Raw genomic sequence first — 24,448 nt, 5'->3', positions numbered from 1 at the left:
GATCGCAGAAAAGTATAAAAAGTCTCATTTAAAAGCCAATATATTTATCATTGTGGTATTTTATTGTCAGTTTCATATCTTTTTTAATTTGTGCGTCTTTGTTGCAACGGCACGACCATTGCGTTGTTTACAGTGGTCTGTCATTTTTGTGCTAAAAATCACATTTTTCCCGAATTTTATTTATTTTTGACAAATTAACATCAAAACAAGAAAGGGTTTAGCTGTCGAATGAGAGCAAAAACATGAAATTTTATTGAGAATTGAATACGATAGTTACGTTTCAAAATCTCTTACTTTCGCAAGCATTTCACATGCATTTCGACAATAGTTCGTGTAAAAATATGCTAAAACAAATGTTCCAGAATAAAACATTTGCATGCAATCAATACGCTAGGGAACTGGCTTTCTTGTCCTAAAAGAGATATTGTTCCGTCCATGCAAAAGAAAACTACGATTGCAACATTAAACAATGGCGCACACTGTTATATTGACAATACAGTTTGTCACTTTTGAACTAAAAATCATATATTTATACATTTTTGTAAATTATAGTAAATCCACATCACGAAAAGAAAGGGTCTAGCTGTTGAATGAGACCAGCAACAAGAATTTCCACTAATAATTGAATAAGACACAAACGTTTTAAAATCACTCATTTTCGCGAGTATTTCACACGAATTTCGGCAATTATTTTATGGTAAAAATATTGCTAAACAAATTGTTCCAGAATGAAATCTTTGCATTTAATCAATACGCAAGGGAACTGACTTTCATGTCCTCGGAGAAATATATTTTCCATTCATGCATTACCAAAATATAACGTCTCAAAGTTTATCAGAAGTTGCGTCATTTCTGCACACATGTAGTTGCGTGAAAAAGTCAAAATAAAATGTTTATTTTTCCACTACAAACTGATCAAACTATAATTAGTGGTATTCGCTACCACAAAATGCACTAACCTTTTCATTTTGTTACTTCCAAATTCTTCGAATGATTTTAAAAAGCTCCTAAAACCGAGAGAACTATTTACTTTCATTTTTTACAATGTAGTTGTGACTGTGACGCACTATCTGTATCTTGCACACTGTAAAATGGTTCTGAAGGTCATACTTGTTTCGCAGACTTCCCTGTTTTACTGTTATTATGGTGCTTAATGCCTTGCATACATTTAACCAGCGAAAGCTTGTGTAATTTACAGAGTTGTGAACATGTGAAATAATTGAAATAAGGTGTTTTGCATCACAAATGTGCACAACATTTTAGGTCATAACATAACAGTGTTTGGCTACAAAAATGCATGTTTCAGAGAATATTAATTGTTTTATCGACAGTCAAGTGTTGCAAGTGCATTGTTTATGGCTTGTACATACAAACTCAAAAATGTCTCATGTGACTGATAATGCTTTGAACCTGCACAGTTGTTGAAATGGGTTGTTTCGCGATACACATGTGCACAATATAGAATATCTTTATAGCTTTGGGACTTGTTTGTGAATCAGAACAGAAGCAGTTTTGAAATTATAACTTGTGTTACAGAGACAGTAAAAAACATTCCTACCTTAACTAAATGTTCAAATCTTAATTTGTCATTTAGACAATGGGAAATTCATTGTTGATACAGTACAAAGTTGTGTGTCGAAACGGGCACCGCTTTAAATGTGTATGGAAATCTAAGAACATATAACAGATCTTCTGACTTGACTTTCTATGTTTTTATGGGAGGTATTATCAGAAACAAACATTCATTTTCGTGTTCATTGCATAGTGCTAAACATAGTTAAGAATCATTCAACGAATGATTATTATGTATTTGTCATTCAGTACGATAATAGAAATATAATCATTTCACGTTGAAAACATTCATTTATCCTTATAATCACTGTTCATTCAAGCTACAGCGGGATGTTAGTGCGTATTACCACTAGTGGTTTTATCGTCAAAAAATACAAATAACAATCAAAATTGTGATTAAACACGAGCATTTTGCCACTAGTGAATGTCTATTTTACTGCAACAACCACAGCAGCAACGTCAAGTACAAATACCAATCAGAGTCACCAGTCACTGTCTTACTGCATCATTTTAATTTTGTTTGTTTTGAAGTACGAGCATTTCTATTCTAGACATCGTCGGATACCCACGGTTGCTGATTACGCTAACGCTTCATACATCACCCGTGGGTTAATTAACTACCGTTTCGTCATTTTACTTGAACAGAATAGAATAAATTATAGCCAATGAAAACAACGTTTACAGTTTGAATACTCTCCTGCGTGGAGGTGTGACAAGTGCGATACAAAATGTCAGCGCCCATTGTCAAAAAGTGTGCCTTTTGTTTTTCTTTATTAAGACCGAAATACTACAGAAGTTTAGAGTCCAGGTGCAGCAGTGATCAGTATAATTTTATTTTGTTGGATTTGAAAATTAAAAATGAAGGTTCAGTTTGTGGACTATTTACTAATAAATTAAACCGCATGTGTAAACTGAAATCGGACGAAAGTACACTGGTCACGAAAATAAAACTGAACAAGAACACATTATGACGTGTTTGAGGGAAATGCCAGGTGTAAAAGATCTGCAAAATCGTTTTCAGAATCTAACTCCACAAGGTAGGTTTTATGATATTTTTTTCTCCAAGATAGCTAATCCAGTCCAAAAATATAAACCGGTATGTCCCTAAAGAATATTTTGTTTCCAAAATATTAAGTTTGAAATCACAGACAAGTTCTTACAACTTGAAGCGTTAGCGTAATCAGCAACCGTGGGTATCCGACGATGTCCATAGGTTGTCTGGGAGTACTGTACATGTAGTTAGCGAAGGAGCTATTCACTATATTTATTCTAACCTATCCAACCATTCAGAAATGTTTAGCCATACATGTGATACGTCCCGGATTGTCCCGGAAATTACATACTCGTCCCCGTGTCCCGGACAGATTTAAAATGTCCCGGAAAAATAAAAATACAGGAACAAATAAAAATAATCCCCCCAAAAACTTGTTTTTGTCTATAAGTTGTTAAATTTTACACAATAAACAGTCCCCGGTGCCTAATCAGTTTCATGCCCTCGAGCGGAACACGTGTTGATTAAGCCCGCTTTGATCACGCGACGATCTTTTGGTGACACTGATTAAGTTACAGTCAGTTATTATGATGACCTTGATTAAGAACTGACAGGATTATGCAATCAATAACTGTTTTCTCATTGTTAAATTAGGAACAATAGTCGTAAATCTCTTTGTTTTTAGCACGTTGGCGGTAAAGCTACATGTAGCCTTTATGGAAGAGATTATTGAAAACAGTCAATTAAACGATAATTATTTTAAAAGGTAAGATCAAGATCGATTGTTACAGATATTCTAAATTAAAATGCTGAATGCCTTTGCCGACCGACCCATGAAAATTGACCCGACTCCAAATATTTTATAATGTCGATTTTATCTACAAGATTTATTTTATTCCTTAAAGGATTAAATTTAATTATTAGATAAGTGTTTCAGCTTTAGAATGATACCAAATTAGCTAGAATCTCAATCACGATGACCAGGTTGATTCTTCGTATATAGTAAGTCTCCTAATTCTGTTCACCTCGGGAACGCAATAAATTCACGTGCCGAACTATAGATGTATTACTCGTATACATATATTTACCTGCCTTAGAAAGCTAGACGACATTTGCCGCAAATTAATACAAGCGAGTGAACAATGTTTATCTCAGGAAACTACATGTATATTACGATATTTTTGTATAAAACAGAAGAATACCAATGTCACGGTGTATGTCCCGGACAAAAGGTAAAAATCCCGGAAATTTTAACTCAGAATCCTGGAAACGTTCTGAAAAATTATGGCATGTATGGTTTAGCCAAAAGTAAATATGTGAAGGTCCAAAATAATTGGACTAATTTAAATTTATTTTTTAAAAAAAAAAAAGCTCAGATAAATTAGTATAAACTTAATTAATAATTTTACCATGGCTTGATTTAAAATAACAGTCTGAATTGATTAACTGATTAATTTCAGAGAATTAGGAGTTTTAAGTAAACAATGTGGAAAGACATACTATGCTTTTTAAGTCTATCTAAAAGAAATTATAGATTTTTAAAATCAGTATTGAATATATATGAATATTTTGCAGGTAAAGGCATAAAAAAACGTGCATTGCCCAAGACTCCAAGTGGGACTACGCCAAAGAGTAAAAGGCCTCTTTTTAGTACACCAAAAAAGTCATTAACTCAACAGAGGAACATCAAAGCAGACAAATTTACCCAAACAAAAGCCACACAGTCTGATTTCGAAATTAAGGCAAGTTTCTATGTGATGTTTAAAAACACATTTCAGTGTTACTGTACATTTTTGTAGATCCATATTTGAAGTAAATTGTGCTTTAATGACAGTCAGTGAAATGGGAAAGGAAACCTGATGTTACACTTGATTATTTAAGAAATACTTTGTGATCACCCTTCGTCCGTCGTCAGTCCGTCCGTGCATCAACAATTTCTTGTCTGCACGATAGTGGTTTCATTTATGATTTTATTTTAACCAAACTTGCACACAACTTGTATCACCATAAGATCTCGGTTCCTTTCTTGAACTGGCTAGATCCCGTTATGGGTTTCAGAGTTATGGCCCCTGAAAGGGCCAAAATTAGCTATTTTGACCTTGTCTGCACAATAGCAGCTTCATTTATGATTTTATATCAACCAAACTTGCACACAACTTGTATCACCATAAGATCTTGGTTCCTGTCTTGAACTGGCCAGATTCCTTTATGGGTTCTAGAGTTATGGCCCCTGAAAGGGCCAAAATTAGCTATTTTGATCTTGTCTGCACAATAGCAGCTTCATTTATAATTTGATTTAACCAATCTTGCACACAACTTGTATCACCACAAGGTCTTGGTTCCTTTCTTGAACTGGCCAAATTCCTTCATGGGTTCCAGAGTTATGGCCCCTTAAAGGTCCAAAATTGGCTATTTTGGCTTTTGCAGCCATATAGAGACTTCATTTATGGTTTTATTTGATACAAACTTCCAAAATATCTTCAACAACAATAAATCTTAGATTCCATGACAAATCAGATCCAATCGTAGGTTCCAGAGTTATTTTATATCTGATTACCTCCCCTGATTGTAATCAAAATGGATTTATATCAGTAAGTACTTATAGGACTTATTTGAAATTTCATTATTGTCATTAGTTGGACTGAGACAATCAGGGTAGATAACTATGGACTGATTTTATGTCAAATTACCTCCCTTTATTTCAAATTAAAATGGGTATATCTCCGTAACTAATGAAGATACTGATCTGAAATTTCATTTATGTCAACAGATTTATTTGGCAGAGCCTTCTTTTGTTCACTTACAATTTTTTTTTTAATTACTTCCCTTTTACGTTATAAATAGCTTCATTTTAGTAACTTTTTTATTATTGGCCGTAGGGATAAACCGAGACCACTTTTCTGTGGTACAACATGGATGGTACCTCCAATTTTAGGTGCATTTTGACATATCTGTACCTTGTAAGAATTGTTTTTTTCTTTTTGGTTAAATTCCTTCCCTTTGTTGTTCCTGTCCTTTGGACTTAAATATTTTTACTGATGACCTTCTTGTCCTCAAGTGCAATGATAACAGGTGAGCGATATAGGGCCATCATGGCCCTCTTGTTGGTTAACAGAACCAATGACACAAAAATGATGTAAAATGTTATTATATAGAAGAATTATGTAAATGTTGCATATGCTTCCATTTAGGTTTGTGTGAAATACCAGGGACAAGAAAGGTCAAGAATTCTTACTGATGAAATTCAGCAATCAGTTGTGAAGTGCATCCTAAATAAAAAACCTGCTTTGACGATTACTAAACATTTCGCTAGAGACCCTAATTACAAGGCAGCCATGGTACAAACAGTTGCAAAGGAAATAAACAAAGAAGCTTCCATGCTGCCCAAAAAAAGAGAATCTGCTTTAAAGTCAAACAGTGTAAAAGACTTCTTAAACTTCAAGTGGAAAACACAGATAGAGACTCTAACTCAGAAGTTACCAACTTTAATGTTGATTTTAACCCAGATGATGGGTGATAAATTAAAATATCGTTCACCTCATGTGGTGGTTGGTGTATGTGTGCTGTTGTATGCCAGGTGCCAGCAGTTGAATCTGTTACAATACATATTAGGGCTGACATATGACAGATGTGGATTGAACAAAGAGGTAAGAGTGTATTTTAGATGTGAAATCAGTTTTAATGTTATGGACTGAGCTACCAGTAATCAGTAACTATTAAGTTGAAGGTGTATTTTTGAGATACTTTCTTTAATTCAGGCAGCCACATGTATAAATGGGGAATAAGCAATAGACTGGTCATCAGCTAAAGAATTGCTCCATACCTATTTTGGAGTATGAGCAACAGTGGAACATATATTTTTGTCAGAGGTAGAATTTGATATTAATTAAATCACAGTTGTAATTTCTGTTCAATATACAATATTTTCTACTTGGGCAATAAAGTGCTGCCAGTTGATATGTCCAGTTTCAAAAATATGATTAAAGTTTTTTCTATTCATGGAAAGGAATATGAATAATAAAATAAATAAAACTCGACACAATGATCAATCTTATCTGTAAACCAGTTACATTATAGAGTAGCTTCCTTCAATAATTGTACCTAATTACATAATGTCCATCTTGCAGGGTCTTAGTATACTGCATGCCATTGGTTTGTCAGTTTCATACACAAGTATCCACAACAAAAGGAAACATCTGGTGAAACAGCAGGAAAAGAAAATTGACAATGTTGTCAGAAAATATGTAAAGCAGACATGTTCAGAATATGAAAACCCCATTACAGATGAAACAGTTGGCTAGATTGGTTTAGGTGAACAAAAACAGTTTGTAACGATAACTTAAATGACAAGAATGAAGAATGTCAAAAGGCAAAACCGATAGAAGTTATTGGTGACAACTTGGACATCTGTATTTCACCTGCAAAAATGACTATGGACAAACAAAGACACAGCTTACATTGCTTTTTAACCATGGTGAAACAAAGAAGGGTTACGTATGAGGATTTAAATGTGCAATCAGACACATGCCAAACTCCAATATTGGACATTTCTACACATCAATGGATTCCTTCAAAACAACACATGGATTCAGTCACAGGTAACTTCATATTTCACATATCACATACTCGTCTGAAGTATGTAAAATGTCTTGAACCTGTCAAAGAGTCATACCAAAGTTATATCCCACATAAATGCATAGACATCACTAAAGAGAAGTCAGTTGTTTTGAACTGTGACCTAATAGATGCCAGTGAAAACTCATCTCAAGGCATGATAGAAATTTTACAAAAAGTACATGAACTGACAGTTCCTCACACCCAGGATACCGTGATACAAAAAGTTGTTTTTGGAGGTGATGTATTGACCAATGAGCGTGCCTTCTCTGCACAGGAGGCTATGCAGAATAATAAAAGCCCTTACGCTAGTTTATGTGGTATAATACACAGGCCTGAAGGGCTTCACAGACAGTTCAACTTCTTACAAGTAATACAGTTGAGGCTTCTGTTTGAGTTCAACTTGTTGGAGTTCAGCATCTGTTTAAAGTTTGTTGCTTGTTTGCAGTTGCATTTTGTTGAAAGTGAGTTTATCCATTGTTTTAGTTTACATTCTTTCTGGTACAATCACCCATGAGTGTCTTGACAATGGCTTTCATTCTAATGTACAGTAAAAATACATTTAATTTGCATATTTCTTGAAAATAAGAATCAGTGATTTTCATTTTGAAGTATGAGACAAATAAAACAAAACAGTTATGACTCGGATCAAAGTTTTAAAATAAAAATTTGAATTGATACCAGTGTAACTCAGCATATTTTTATAAAGTACATGTTGATTAGTTAAATTGAAATAAAATTAGACTGAAAGTTTTGTCCAAGAAAGTGGGTGTATACATCATGTTGTGGCCTTATTGTTATAATTAGGCTAAATTAGCCGTTTTCGTTATTATATTTCAAGTGAGAAAAACAAAACTAAATGTATCGACATCAGTCATGTTGGTCAGTTTGTTTTTAAAAATCTATAAAAAATTGAAGGTGTTTTTAAATCAGTCTAAATATGGCCATTTTTATTAAAAAGTTTTGACACATTTTAATTTGTTACCGTATTTTTGTGATACATAAAATGTTAAAACACAGTTTGAGATAAGACGCACCTTTGTTTTATGTTTTTAGGTGTTTAAGTCTTTCAAACCGCCTGTCTGCACCACAATATTCATTTATCAAAAATTATAAGTAAATACTTAGATTGTAAGACATAACTTTTCTCGTGTATTCAGGTATTTCGGTTACACGTTTGACCGATTAATGTTTAATGTAAATTAATTTAGTGTTCCAGTATATAGACATGATAGATATTCTGCTTCTGAAGCAATTGGGTTGAATTTTAGTATCTGTTTCAGGTTATTTACCAGTTGTTTTACAAGGAGAATAGTTCAATGGACCGTGGTTCATTATACCATTTACGCAGTTGGATTAACCGCAGGGATGTCAGTGGACCAAAAGAAGTAGTTCAAAAATTTAGGTAAAAATTCTAGCTTGAATGCCAACACGGGATATTGCATGAAATCATAAGTTGTGACTTCATCATTGGTTTTAGCATAAAAAAACAAGGAATTAGTTAATTTTGAAATTCTTTAAAACATTAATAAGCATGAAGGTTAAAAATATTCTAGCCTGTCTGCCAAAGTAATTACATCTTATGTTCTGTTAGTGATTTATATTTTTATGCCCCCCTTCGAAGGAGGGGTATATTGTTTTGCAGATATCGGTCGGTCGGTCGGAATGTAGACCAATCCGTTTCCAGATGATAACTCAAGAACGCTTAGGCCTAGGATCATGAAAGTTGATAGGGAGGTTGGTCATGACCAGCAGATGACCTCTATTGATTTTGAGGTCAATATGTTAAAGGTCAAGGTCACGGTGACCCTGAACAGTAAAACGGTTTCCGGATGATAACTCAAGAACGCATAGGCCTAGGGTCACAAAAGTTGATAGAGAAGTTGGTCATGACCAGCAGATGACCCCTATTGATTTTGAGGTCAGTATGTCAAAGGTCAAGGTCTCATTGACCAGGAACAGTAAAATGGTTTCCGGGCAGTAACTCAAGAACGCTTGGGCCTAGTGTCAGGAAAATTGATAGTTAGGTTGGTCATGATCAGTTGATGACCCCTATTGATTTTGAGGTCATTATGTCAAAGGTCAAGGTCACATTGGCCAGGGACAGTTAAAATGGTTTCTGATCTTCTTGTCTAAAACCACAGAGCCTAGGGCTTTGATATTTAGTATGAAGCATCATCTAGTGGTCTTCTACCAAGATGATTTAAATTATTGCCCTGGGGTCTAATATGGCCCCGCCCTGGGGGTCACATGGTTTACAGAGACTTATATAGGGAAAAACTTTGAAAATCTTCTTCTTCAAACCACAAAGACTAGGGCTTTGATATTTGTAATGTAGCATCTAGTGATTCTGTACCAAGTTTGTTCAAATTATCTCCCTATGGTCAAATATGGCCCCGCCCTGGGGGTCACATGGTTCATATAGACTTATATAGGGAAAAGCTTTTAAAATCTTCTTGTGAATAACCTACAACATTTAAATTTTGACCACATGTATGGTTTTGAGTGGCAAGATGAACCTTGACATGAGTTGACCTTGACCTTGACCTAGTGACCTATTTCACATTTCTGTAGCTACAGCCTTCAAATTTGGACCACATGCATAGTTTTGTGCACCGAAAATGTTTTTGACCTTGACATTGACCTAGTGACCTACTTTCACATTTCTGTAGCTACAGCCTTCAAATTTGGACCACATGCATAGTTTTGTGTTCCGAAATGAAATTTGACCTTGATTTTGACCTAGTGACCTACTTTCGCATTTCTCAAGCTACAGCCTTCAAATTTGGACCAAATGCATAGTTTTGAATGGTAGAACTTTTGTTTACAGTGAGCATATAATTTCTGTTCCTTGTGCAATTAATAAATGCATCAAGGGGGGCATTTCGTGTTCGACGAGCTCTTGTTTCAACTACATTTCTGGCATAAACCTATCTTTTTTACTCCCTACATTACCTAAGATACATTTTTTATTTATTTACAGACCACATCAGCAGTTCATTGATGATGTTTTAGATGCTTACTTAGTTGGAGTCTTTCTGGACATGATGGATATGGAAACTGTGACATCAGAACCAAGATCTCCACCTCTTTTGAATTTAATGAATAATGAACAGAAGGTGAAGTGGTTGAATAGTGTATCAAAGAACATTCTTGCAAATTTAAATTTTAATGAATTCATACATATAAATCAGCTTCGTCATGATCTGGAATGTCTGAATGATGATGACAACCAAATAGAGGCCATGAAACAAGGAGATATTTACAATTGTGCATTATGTAATAAAACTTACACCTGTTTACCTTGGTTTAAAAAGCACCTTGTGAAAAAACATCAGTGGAAATTTCATCAGGTAAACAGTGAAGTTGATTCTTCAAATGCAGTTAAGAATTTCATTTTTATGGCCTTACTTTTTAGAGATACATGTGACTCCTACAAAATGGGAGATGGGGAAAGAATAGTCAGAAATGCTCATTTTGAGTGGTTGTATGACTCTGCAGTCAAACACTCAAAGTACAAGATTTGGTTGTGGCGAATGATTTCATATGTTATTTCAATACTGGGGATAAAGGAGAGTTTCGAGTATAAATGGAATATGACAGTCAACTTGAAAGGTGGGATATGCAATAACATTCCCAATGACAACTGTGTAGAGTTACAGGTCGGTAATATCAAAAGGGAACTTAACACTCAAGGGGCAAATAAATCATACGAAAGTGCAAAGATGATTTGTATGACAACTCAGGTTGTTGATGCCATTCGAGAACAGTTGATACGAACAACAAAGACTGCTAGATCTAAGAGGGATAGACCAGCAGTTGACAAAAGTAAAGACATAATATGTATGATTCAGTGTCTTAGACAACAAGGATATGTGAAAGGTATTACTTGGAAAAGTTTCAGTACATATAGAGATCCCTTGCAATGTGTTGATGCAGATGAACTTCACTCCTGTATAAATAAGCAGAAGAAAATTGCAAACCTATACTTGTAAAGCATTTTATTGCCATTAATTCACATAACACCTGATAATGTATAGTAGCTAATTTCAGATAAATAATAAGTGTTAAGACTGGCTTTAAAATCCAAAATCCAATTACTGTTATAGTTTTAATTTATAATATTAAATGTATCTGTTTCTGAAGGATAATATACATATGCAATATTTTGTATTTAAATAAATGTCTCTGTTGCTAAGCAAGGGATCACTTCTTGTAGTGTAAAGAAACACACTTACTTTTGTAAGAATTCTAGGTTCAAGTCCTAGCAAGAAGCCCTCTGCACATTGACATAACTTTATGCACTTAAACATCATTAGTATATAAATACATATGCAAAGCAGTTCTCTAGCCTGACTAAAAGATGCAGTTTTAAATTTTAAGAGCAAAATGAGTATTATTTTTTTTTATTTTCATGCATACAACTATTCATATCAATGAACATTTTATTTTCCAACTAAATTTTCATTTTTTTTATCCCTGACAATATATTAATTGAAAATAGGACCTCTTAACTTATGCAGAAAAATGGCCGAGAAACACTGCAAAGTCATAAATACTTGTGGGGGGCTAATTTTCATGGATTTCATAGTTGTGTTATTAATTTCTAACATAAGTATCAATTATGTTTAATAATGTATATCCATGGTTTCTGGTCCCCCTTAATACAGTGACATAAAAGTTCAAAGTATTAAGTATTATCTGATCAAGTCAGGGGTGTCATTGGATGCCATCCAACTCATTGTTGCCAGATTTTGGATGTACAGTGTGTCATCAGAAATAAATGTCAGAGATTAAATATGTCAACCATTTTTTGAAGAATCTTAATTAATATTTATTTAAACAAGTTTTTGTGAGGTAAGATACACTCGCTGGCCTAAATTCCAACTGGTTACTTAAATCAGTCCAGCACCAGAGTCAGAGTATATGTGCTTTGCTTGAACCTTGAGTAGTATAACATCATCTATTTTTGCACATTAACTACATCACAACTGTCAAACATTGCTGAGTGTGTCTAAAACAAGGAAACAGCAATGATTTCAATTTAGGAGTTATCCCTGTTACAAAACACTTTATCTCTAATTTTCAGCTGGCTAGTGGACACAGTTAAATGATTACATCTCAGTCTTAGTCTTTGTGGCCGGATGGTTAGGGTGGTTGATTTTAAATTATTTGTCCTTCACTGCTGTATGTTCGAAACCTTGCTCAGGGTGTATAATTCTTTCATGTGTGGATTTTTAAGTAATCCAGCTGACTTAAAGGACAGTGGCTTAACCTAGCTGCCTGCCTATGCCTTAAATAATGCATTGAAAGTTGATATATGACCTATAATTCTGTCAGTCTGACATTAAACTTAACAAAAACAAACATTTGTATTCACTCAATTGGTCTAATGGCTTATGTTGTTGAGTGCAAAAGGCAGTGACTCAACTGTCTATGCCATAATTAGCATTGCTATATATACACATGTTAAATAGTGTCGGCACATGAGGAGTAGTAATAGTAGTACATGTTTTTTAATATGTTTGGCTCTTACATACAAAATCTGTCCTTTATCTCCATTTAGAATAAATTCAATCACCAGTTTTTCTAGATTCGTCATTTTGTTCACACAAACCGCCTGTTTGTTCAAGAACTCATTTTAACAGAAACCAGTTTAAGTTTATCATTATTTTTTATCCAAACCAAAACCTAAAACCCAAACATGGATCTGTACAAAAATGTTTATCATTTTTATAAGGAGTTAAGGTTTTGTTTGTGCTTTCATCCAGTAATCTAAGATTCCAATAGATAACTTTTACCATAATCAGGCTAACAACTGCACACAGTTACAATATTATTTTTTTTCCCAGTATTTCAGGGATATTCTAAGCTCTGACAAATAATCCAATCTGGTTCAAGAAAGTAAACAGGATATCCTGTTTTATCTACATTTTTGCTAACTTTAGGAAAAAGAGGGGATAGTTAGCCATTTTGTTCCCCTAAATATGTTTTAAAGTCATGTTAAAATGCCATAACTCGTGAAAAACATCAATTGATCTGGCTAGTTTAAAGGACTTTAAGACAGCCAATAATTTATTCCATTGTGAGTAACTTTTTATTCATTAAAACAAGCATAAGTCACTAGAATGTTTTATTTTAAAGCAATGCATTCGTGAAATTTCAATATATCAATCATCAAAATCAGAAACGTCAAAGTCACAGTCACTGTTTAAGTCAGTATCAGATGAAGAAGATTCATTGAGCAGACAAGTACTATAAACTGGATGGTCAAAGTTAGAACACTGATCACTCTGGCATACACAGTCCTTGGTACAAACATCACAACACAAATGTTTACTTAAATGCAATGATGGTTTAGCATTGTAGGCATTTAATATAACTTGTCTTCGACAAGTAGTTTCATTGGAAATATAGTCACGCATGTCTTGGTCAACATTTTTGCATTGCTTTGCATTGAATAATAACAGTGCATTTGATTGTGATCCGTCCCTTCCACATCGACCACACTGCTGCACAAAACTGTCCATATCTTTCGGCGGTCCAAAGTTTATAATACTGTTCACAGCTGCAAAATTTACACCCATCCCAGCTGCACTTGTTGCAACTAGTATCCTTATCGTGCCATTACTGATGTTCATATCTTTTCTCACTTCTTCTTTAACGTCATCTGTTGTCTTTGAATGAAACATTTGAATATATTTTATGTCTACTCCAAGTTCAAGCCTAAACATTGTAAATACTTGACTGCAAAGTTTGATCGATGGGCAAAATATAATGTGTCTTTCACATTGTTCTCCTTTGTCTTTCACCATTCTTAAAAGGAACGAAACACCTCACTGAGAGGTAATGTACTTTTGTATTTATACACAAAAAGTTTAATGTTTTCTCGATTGGATTATCAATGATTTCAAAGCAGTCATTCATGGCAAACTTCTTCTGCATTTTTTTCCTTGCTGACCTATTTGCAGTAGCAGTAATCAGAAGTAGAGGACAGCTGATCAAAGAACGAGCTTCACCAAGCTTACCATACCAAGCCCGAAATGGAGCTTCACCTGCATCAGATTCTCCCCTGAAAAAAAAAACAATAAAAAAGCTTAATTTACCAGAAATCAATTCACATTTACAAACAACTGCCAGGCTACAGGATTAGTTGGTGGTTATCCGAGGGTCATGTGCTCAAATAACAGGAAAATAGCTATAAAATTTCAAAGTGATAGGTTCATCTCTGATACTTCCATTTTGAAAAATCAATGGGGAAAATTGGGGTAACGAATTTTCAGTTACCGAGTAAAGCTGGTAAGATGGTGGGATTTTTTTGAAGTAATATTAATACAGTTAAAAAAATGGTATTAAATATCGGTCATGTTCAAGGTTTAGCAGTATATCACAAAACAACAGATTTTTTAAGTAAATGAACAGCACCATGACAAACAACTTATCTGTCCAATACATGTTTTACTGTTCTGTCCCACAGAGTTGGATACTTAAACTATTCTTAATGAGTTGTCCCCCGTTAAATAAGAATGCCATTTGTAAAGAAAACATGTAAACAATTGTCAAAAACGATGTTTTGCCGAGTTATGTAAAGTTTAAACACTCGCACGATGTTGCAAATGCATCAAAACGAAGACCTGTAACAGCTTTTAAAAAATGGTGAGTTTTTAAAGCCGCTGAACTGGCGAGAAGTGTGGCCCCTTCATGCAGTCCCTTTCCGGAATTGGACTACTAAAAAAGTACTATGCCTTATTCTCACTGATTTCATAACTTCAAAATGATTTATTTATTTTATCATGTTTTGTGAAGCAATTATATATATATTACATCACTGCTGTACTATAAATTGAGTTTGTAAGTTGTTTACCAGTGTAAAACAGTGTGGGCCTCATCCACTACCAACAACTTGATGCTCTCATTTCTGCTTAACATATCTCTATAAGCTGAGACACCTAATATGTTTTCTGGAGAGGAAAACAAGAAGTCGAACCTCTCTTCCAAACATATAACATCTTCATCCTTTCCAATATATGTGGCTGTAAATCCAAGCGAACTGAGATATTGACACTGTTCTTTCATAATCGAAATAAGTGGCGTTACCACAAGCACTTGACAGTTTTCATCATGAAGCTGACGCCATATGACACCAAATGTCTGATAACAAAGACTTTCCCACCTCCAGTCTTTACGGACAAAAACACATCTCTTCCTTTCACTAAATTTGAAATCGTGTCTTTCTGAAATTCTTTCAATTCGTCGATGTTAAATTTCGCACATATCATTTCGTAATCGATTGCTGAGGAAGACGCCATATTTGCAAGTGAGCCGAAGTAGTATAGAACGCAGGATGTGATTGGTTATCGGGTGCAGGAACATTTTATCCTGCAACCAATGAAATTGTTTAATATCCAAATAGCGAAAACTACCGAACGGCAGTCAATTAACCCACGGGTGATAAATGGAGGTAACGGAATGGATCACCCGTGGGTATCCGACGATGTATTCTAGACTGCCTCCCAAATACCAATCAGAGTCACCAGTCACTGTCTTACTGCATCATTTTCATTTTGTTTGTTTTGAACTACGAGCAATTCTATTCTAGACTGCCTCCCTTCCCCATGTTCTTATTATTGTCATGGAAGTCATAGCGCTGTCCATATCTTCTTCAAGTGTCGTAAGAGTGCATGAAATTGAACGAACATCCATAAAAAAAACATTATTTAGGGCGTTTTTTTTCTTGTCTTTTTTGTCCAGTCCATATCTCATCTTTTCCCACACAAAACATCTTTTCAACAACTTATTTTCATACACAAACATACATTTTAATTCACAATTATTCTAAAACTTATTTTGGTTTGCTTAATTGTGAGCTTTTTTCTGTTTGGTCCCATGTTGTATGAATATTTTGACGAGTTTATAAATCTTTGGAAGAACACAACTGTAGCTATTTATAAAAAGGGAGGAAATGTAGCTCCCTGCAGTATCATTCGAATGAAAGAAAAAAGACAATAGCGAGATGACAGACTATTTGCAATAGTGGCTTTGGCGTCACAATCAATGGAAAATGTGTTTACAGCCCAAAAGTGCACAGCATATATGAAACTGTCAGGACTAGGCAGTGGTTTTATATTATGAGAGGCTATCTCTTGAGACTAATAAGGAATCAATGTATGTTTTTTATTTTTACTGATGCATTCACGTTGCGTGTGTACATTGCTTCTGAAGAACAGACCAAACATGCATGTATGCGGCGTTCGTCTCTATGTTTTGGTTCCGAAGTACACGTGCATTTGAAGATATATCACTGTTTCAATGTAAGATCTATTTTTAGAAACGGGGTCTCAGATACACATCCCTCTCCTTTACTTTTTCCCGTCCCGTTTTTCCGTCACATTTCCCGTTTTTCGATACTACACTCTACTTTATTATATATATAGTCGTGTCTCCAAAAACGTGAAAACGGGACGGGAACACAGTATGAGAGAAGGGTATATGTATGGAGCCCCTTTTTGAAAGTCAGACCAAACATGCGTGTATGCGATGGTCGTCTCTACCGTTTTGTTTGAGAAATACAAGCGCAGCTGTATGTCTCAGCAAATTCTTTGAAATAAAGCAAATCGGCTGACAAAATTTTAACAGCTGAAATCTTTTTTTTATTTTATTTCTTACACAAGACAGAAGCAAATGTTTATGATTTCTTTTTCTTTATTGACAACTGAACATTACAACTTGAAACAAACAGTATGAAGGTTACATACAATATGATGTTTCTGCATACTCAGCATTCTGTCTCTGTCGAGTCACTTCGAGTTATGTTTCAACATCCATTCTTGTAGTTCGTTCTCTTCATTACTATTATCTACGCAAGACGGTCCTTTGCTATGCACAAAACTAAAATATTCTTCTTCGTGTTGCACAACTGTCCTCTTTTGTGTCATCATGCATGTTTCTAGATGTTGTCTTCATGGGTTACCATTGTTGTGCCCTTAAGCATTGTGAAGTTTGGTCTGTTCATCATTGGTGCTTTTAACTGCAGTGTCGAACTGCTTTGATTAGAAGGCTAAATATTATGACGAGATGATTGAAACGGTCATAATGCCTTCAAGTGATCTTTTTCGCATTGTTAAGTATTGTCAACTTGGATATAGATATTACAATTTAAAGATTAAGTTTGGATGTCCAATGCAAGTGAAATTTTCGGTAATGGGTCTTTGTGTTATAAAATTGTTCATTGTTCTACCATCTATTAACTTATTAATAGTTGTGATAAATCTTTGGTTACGATTCGATTCATTGTCTAAGCGTAGTATATGATGTTTGTGAAAACGGTGTAGTAATATAACTGCCTGTACTGAGCGAAAAAAGACGACATAGTTTTATACTCAGCTGTTAAAAGGTCTGCATATGCTAAAAGCTGTATTTTGAAATTACAACTGTAAAAGACCTGTAAGTGGAAAAATGATCAGAAATACAGTTGAAATTTTCAGGTGTAAAATATGAAGGTCTCAATTTACAGGTGTAAAAATTTTACTATTGAAAGTTACAGCTGTAAAATGGTCATGTCTCAAAATTACAGCTGTAACATGTTTGGAGGGAAACATGAGTATTGTCGGCCATCTTTAATGCATTTTGGCGGGATATAACTGAAATTCACACAGACATCACATCTTGTAAAATTTGGAATTTAAAGCGGTATAGAGTAAGTACAGATGTTTAATTGTCTATTATAGTTGTAAAAGGACATGTATAAGTACATACATTAACAGTTTACTCTATACTTGAAGCCGATATGTTTAAAAGAAATAATTACAAGATTGTCATATGTTTTCATGACTGACAAAGAAAGTTTTATAAACAAGATCTGCATATGTCCTACTTTGTATCTTTCCCTTGAATTTTGTTGTTGCTATACTGTAATCATACCACATATACTTTACGTACTAGAACATTTATTTTGCCATTTTCATAGTAATTGCTACCTTATCTAGAGAATTGCAGTTCATCCTAAAACTTTTTCCACCTCTACTTTCGTTCCTTAAATTAATGCTCTCTTTTTCAACACCTATAATATTTCTACAGCTGTAACTTTGGGACATTTCTACAGCTGTAACTTTTTTCATTTTTACAGCTGTAACTTTTTTACAGGTGTAGATCATTTACATATTTCGAACTGTTTTACAGTCGTTTGACAGCTGTAAATTGAAATCTACAACTGTAAAATCAATGTTGTTATATAAAATCTACAGGTGTGAATTTGGAATAAGCATGACTGTTATTTTGAACAAAAATACAGGTCTTTTACAGCTGTAAAATTTCGTACAGGTGTTTCGCGTAATACCATGGCATGGAACGTCTTCTTGTTTTAGGATCGAAGAAACTTCCTACGCACTCAAAAAGGTGTCTATTAGACAGAGTGATGAGATGCATTTCCACTCGTGAATAGCTTCAACTGGGCAAATGATATATTCGCAGAATGATCAAACTCGTACAAGAGCAGAAATTGCGCATCGGAATTCAAATCGGTGAAGTTTTTCAAATCCGTGACTTGGCAAGTATTGATATCCTCTGTCACCGATGTCATGAAGACACTCTGGTCATAGCCTGGCCTAACAGAATATAGGTAATAGTGTTTCTTCTTTATATCGACGACGTGTCTCATTCTATCGTCAATGTTTTGTTCCGTGTTGCATACAGGATGTAAAGGATGTTCGAGTTCTAGACAACAGACGGTCTTGCACCACTGTATAAGTTTATAAACAATGTTAAGACGCAACCAAAATGATATCGGCTCTTTGTGAGTCTGGTCCTTGGGTATGCCCTAGGAGAAGATGTTCGAGATCAATTTGTCTAAATGGATAAATTGGTCTCATTTTCTTTAAAGATATGTGATGATGATATGTCACAATTTCATACGGTTAAGAACTATCCGGCTTAAATTTCTAAACTGGCATATATATAGGAAGGACAAGTCAAGCAAGCAAATCATCTTCTCTAATCGTGAAAAGAACGAACAGGTATGAAGTGTCTCAACTGAACAAGATCGGACGTTCGTTAAAATCACATGTAGTGTCTCATATATCTCAGTCAAGCAAGCACATCATCTTTGCTAACTGTAAAAATAGCAAGCACATCATCTTCTCTAATTGTAAAAATAGACCAGTAGAACCTGAGATGAACCTTGCAATGAGGTATATACAAGGTTTTTTTGCAGTTTCCTGTTCTTTATGGTTTAGTGTATAAAAATCTGGCGGATGTCATCTTGTCATCTTTGGGGAACATTTTTAGCGTAACGTCCAACTGTTAAAGGGCTGAACACCAAACATGCGGTGTGTCTTAAAACAGTCGAGTCATAACCTTTTTTCATCAAACGTTTAATGACTTTATTAAATGCAATTGGAAATTTGCCATGACCCAAAATCTTAAGAAGTCTGTAAACTAAATCCCCATAAAAGCGGGATTTGATATACCTTCTCACAGAAGTGTCTTTGAATTGCTATTAAATTTCAAAATTAATTCTGAATTACGATAGTAAAATTTGGAAAGTATTTACGTAATTTATAATCACGATAGCTCTGTTGAAGAAGCTTATTTGTAATATATAAGTTACGTTCATTGAAATCCCCAACATGACTACAGGCTCTTGCATACCGAATTATCTGAGAAATATATACCCCATAAGATGTAGTCTAGGGTACATTCCCATCCTAATGGGAGAAATTTACAATGCTGAAATTAAAATCATCCCTCTAGTCATAAATGTTGTATGAATAAAATTGTCCTAAATAGAGAGATGTAAATCTTGAAATGAAGCAGTATTATCCGAGCAGTTAGTTTTCTTTTACTGCAGCTGCCCGGGATAAATGTTTTCCACAAACTGATCAATAAACGGATAATCCATATTGCGAAGTTATTTCAGAATCCCTTAATACGTAAAGAAGTTATGACACGGACACGAAAAACACACCCTGTTTCACCTTTAAGTGTCACTTTAAAAAAAAACAGAAATGAATAAGACGGACATTAACTACATATTCCCGATATTTGTGTGTCAACTTTGAGAGAGGTAGGTGTAATAGTATTGAAGTAATTGCGCGACTAAATACGAGGACACATATACAAACAGACCGAACAGACACATATACTACCCTCCTTTAACTTTTGTTTGCGGGTTATAATTATGAAGGAATAGTACAGAGGCTTAGGAAACGCCGATATTTTATACATAAGTCAGTCGAAAACAGGGGTACAGTCTTTTTCCGAAAGTCGCAAGCACTTGCACAGTACTAAAGCAAGTATGCATGCAGTTAGATAATCACATCGAATCTTCTTTCATTGACGGTTATAAACAAATTGGAGATTTTAGCAATGATTTTATTATATGTTACCAAACTAGTATTGTTTCTTTATCCATGAAACAGTGGAATTGATATGTAGGTCATTCTTCAAGCAAGAAAGTATATACTTTTTACGCCGACATTGTACATATTATAGACAAAATCAGTGATCAATCGAGTTTTTTGGCATAATTCTACCTGTAATCAGACTAACACATTATATACAGAAACAAAGCATGTTCAGCTTCAAATAGAATATAGATATACATAACTTCAAAGCAAATCAGTCACTTTAAAATGCTGTTTTTCAACTTTTAGCTGTCAGTTTATTGTTTTGATTACTCGCAAGAGGAAGAGGGGGGATTACTGTCGTTCATAGGGTGTGAAGAGTACAAAGGGAAAAAAAAATTTTCAATATTTTTTTTTTTTTTCGTTCTATGTTTTATTAAAACAGTGGGTTTTTTTACCTTTTTTGAGGGGACGGCACCCATATAGGCACCAAGACTAGACGGGCACCTGTGGCTTTCTTGTCCTAACAGAGATATTTTTGCATCCATGCAATAGAAAACAACGATGTCTGAAAGTTGCAACATGGTACAATGGCACATACTGTTATATTGACACTACAATTTGCCACTTTTGATCTAAAAATCATATCTTTCTACATTTTTTTAAATTATGGTAATTTACATCAAAACAAGAAAGGGTATAGCTGTCGAATAAGACCAACAACATGAATTTTCATTGAGACTTTAATAAGATATTCACCTTTCAAAATCACTCATTTTCGCGAGCATGTCACACGAATTTCGACAATTTTTCATGGTACAAATTTACTAAACAAATTGTTACAGAATAAAATCTTTGCATGTAATCATTACGCTAAGGAACTGGCTTTCTTTTCCTTAAAGACACATTTTGTTTCCATCCATGCGTTAGCAAAATATAACGTCTCAAAGTTTGACAGAAATTGCGTATTTCTGCACACATGCCGTTGCGTGAAAAAGTCAAAATAAAGTGTTTATTTCCCCTACAAACCTAACAAACTAAAACTACTGGTATTCCCTACCACAAAATACACTAACCTTGTCATTTTGTTACTTCGAAATCCTTCAAATCATTTCAGAAAACTCCTAAAACAGACAGAACGTTTTACTTTCGTTTCCATCAATGCGGTTGTAAATGTGACGCACTGTACACTGTAATATGATTCTGATTGTCAACGATCTACTCGTTTCGCAGACACTCTGTTTTACTGTTATTATTAAACCAACGAAACCTTGTGTAATTTAAAGACTTTTGAATGTGTGCATTTATTGAAATGAGGTGTTGCATCACAAATGTGCACAACGCTGTAGATATCTAGCTACAAATATGCATGTTTCAGAGAATATTAATTGCTTTAAGTGTTACAAGTACATTGTTTATGCCTTGTACATACAAAATCAAAGATGTCTCATGCAAAACATATATGGACTTGTCATGACTATGCAGTGATTTTAAATTATGAGCGGGTATCTCTTGAGACTTATAAGGATATGGTTTTTTTTGTGTTTTCCTGATGCATTCATGTTGCGTATGTCTATTGCTTTTCAAGAACAGACTAAACACGCATAAATGCGACGTCTACACAATTTGCTTGAGAAGTACACGCGAACTTGGAGATATACTATTATTTAACTCATTAATACCTGCAGCCATATCGCCGCTTAATTACTGGTATCAATTTTCCGATACATTCCTGAGCAACTTATCAAATTATCTGCTTTGTATGCCTGTGGATTTTCACTGATAAACAATAATCGATAATATCTAGGCATCCTTTGATCAATATTAGGGACAAACATCTGTTTATAACAGATGAATAAAACTGAAATTTTCACAACTGATACTACAATTTAAGATCTATTCAATAATTTAAAATTTACTATTATTTTAATTTGCAAAATTGTTTTAAAGGCCAACTGAAGTAACATGAATATGGAAAACTGCAATAGTCAAGAAAGATTGGACATAGAAAAACAGCCATTATTTGATTATTTTATATATATTCAAAAATCATCTATTGCCAAACTTTAAAGCAAATGACATTATGAAAGAACAAAATTATACTTTATTTAATAAAATTAAAAATACTGAATCAAAAAGAAAGACTCTACAGCATATTAGAATGAGAATATAAAACAGGCAATACCTAGAAATATCTTTCTTATTCCGATATTTACTGATGAGTATATTGAAAATGCATGCTTAGATAATAAATAATTTGATTGTTTTGATCGCTTCCGGGTTTTATAAAATTCTTTAGAGTAAAATAGTTTGATTGGTTGACTTTGACAGCAGTCCAATTGTTAGTACTCTTACAAACGTAAAATCACGTCACGCGGCATACAGTACTATCAGGCGGATAGCGCATTTATGCGATCCTCGGCATACACGCCTGTTATCTTTTGACGGATAAATACGACATGCGGTACTCGATAAGAGTTAAAATGAACGCATAAATGCGATCTGCGTCCTTAATTAGTTAAAGACCCATCACGACCTAGTGACCTACCTTTTACGCCCACAAAATCTTCGTTTTAATCACTCTTATAATACTGGTAATATACAGCTATACTACAAGCTTTCAGATGGACAATTTAGTCCCTACCTGAATAAATGTGTTTCACAACTTATGTGTGTCTGCGCTATTGTGGTTTACGTTGTAGTGCGGCTGTTTTTAAAGAACATGGCATTCCCTTGTATATTCGTCCATGTTCAATTTTCCCCTTCGGATTCCTTCCCCCTACCCCCCAACCCGACATCATTTCGCCCTTCGCCGTTTCCTTCCCCTCCATAATTTAATATGTACTTGTTTGATGTTTGAAGCAACCCCTCTGTAATATTTTTTCCATTACAGATTCTTTTTGTTGTGGGCCTACTATGTAAATGCATGTGTCTGGGGTTGAGCTTTTGGTGTTCTGTGCTTTCGAGAAATCTACCCTTACCTATTATCTTTTACCTGCAAACTAATTTAGTAAATCTTTATTTAGCATAGATTTAAGAATATAGAAGAATACCTGTCTCACACTGTAGAAACAAAACGTGATTGAAATTCAACTAAATACACTGATTTATCTACATATTACTACATTAATTCAATACAATGTTGATATATTTAACACATTGACTTGACCTAATATATGTCACTGTCAAGTTCTATATCTCACCCTTTTCATGAAAATCATGTATAATTACCATCATGGAAATATAAAAAAAATACAGTTATTTTGTGGTGCCTCTTTAATGTAGGATCTATTTTTAGAAACGGGGTCTCTGGTGTTTCTTCAAGTATAGTTCCTGGTTTGCCATGTTGGAAGGTTGTGTGAAGGAAACGTGAGGTCTGCTCTTATATATCCGTCTTGATGGAAAATTTGTAAAAAAAATGTTATAAAATGATATCAGTCATACAAACCAATAAGGAACGTGTAAACGTGACCACTAGATATATGCTGAACACTACTGTGTTATCGAAATATCAAAACGGGGCTCCATGCATACATTCCTCTCTATTACTGTGTTCCCGCCTCGTGTTCCCGTCCCGAATTCCCATTTTTCGAGACAAGATAATAGTCTATATATACTAGGATATATATAGGTATAGTCTAGTATAAAAAAACACACCGGATAACGGGACTGGAAATACTAAAGGAGAGGCGTATGTGTAAAGAGCACCATTTTTAAAAATAGACTCACAAGCCTACGTTCAAACATGTGTATTTGTTGTCTATTGATCTTAAAGTGGATTTATTCGCATTATATGAACTTGTTGACTATTTTACTTCAAGCATATACTAGCACGCCCGTTTAGCTCTGTAGGTAGAGAGTTGGTCTACGGATCGCGGGTCTTGAGTTCGATGACTATTTGATAAACGATAATGTGTCTGAAATCAATAGT

The 24,448-nt window shown here is 34.4% G+C and overlaps 2 protein-coding genes and 1 pseudogene across 2 annotated transcripts; 2 read left to right on the top strand and 1 right to left on the bottom strand.

Annotated features, from left to right (window-relative positions):
- The first annotated feature begins 2,300 nt into the window (after window positions 1–2,300).
- LOC128551441 (uncharacterized) lies at window positions 2,301–6,985 on the top strand. Its single transcript, XM_053532300.1, has 4 exons — window positions 2,301–2,436; window positions 4,139–4,305; window positions 5,755–6,210; window positions 6,691–6,985. The coding sequence occupies exons 1-4, from the start codon at window positions 2,301–2,303 to the stop codon at window positions 6,862–6,864; spliced, it is 933 nt and encodes a 310-aa protein (XP_053388275.1). The 3' UTR covers window positions 6,865–6,985.
- On the top strand, window positions 6,882–11,814 carry LOC128551443 (uncharacterized; the record flags this gene model as incomplete). The annotated part of the gene is made up of 3 exons (XM_053532301.1): window positions 6,882–7,547; window positions 8,461–8,582; window positions 10,161–11,814. Coding segments are annotated over 3 exons (1,800 nt in total), but the record flags the coding sequence as incomplete, so codon positions are not given.
- A 10-nt stretch (window positions 11,815–11,824) lies between these two features.
- LOC128551442 (uncharacterized) lies at window positions 11,825–15,549 on the bottom strand (annotated as a pseudogene).
- Window positions 15,550–24,448: the final 8,899 nt, after the last annotated feature.

The sequence above is a fragment of the Mercenaria mercenaria genome, unplaced genomic scaffold (genome assembly GCF_021730395.1).
Source record: "Mercenaria mercenaria strain notata unplaced genomic scaffold, MADL_Memer_1 contig_1091, whole genome shotgun sequence".
In the NCBI taxonomy this organism is placed as follows: domain Eukaryota; kingdom Metazoa; phylum Mollusca; class Bivalvia; order Venerida; family Veneridae; genus Mercenaria; species Mercenaria mercenaria.
Note: the sequence above shows the minus strand (reverse complement) of the source record. Positions and strands in the feature narration are given on the sequence as shown.

Bases quoted from the DNA above. Each gene is read 5' to 3' on its own strand.
- LOC128551441 (XM_053532300.1), top strand. From the start codon at position 2,301: ATGTCAGCGCCCATTGTCAAAAAGTGTGCCTTTTGTTTTTCTTTATTA. The intron at 2,437-4,138 runs GTTCAGTTTGTG...AATATTTTGCAG, and splicing joins TTTGAAAATTAAAAATGAAG to GTAAAGGCATAAAAAAACGT. The intron at 4,306-5,754 runs GCAAGTTTCTAT...GCTTCCATTTAG, and splicing joins AGTCTGATTTCGAAATTAAG to GTTTGTGTGAAATACCAGGG.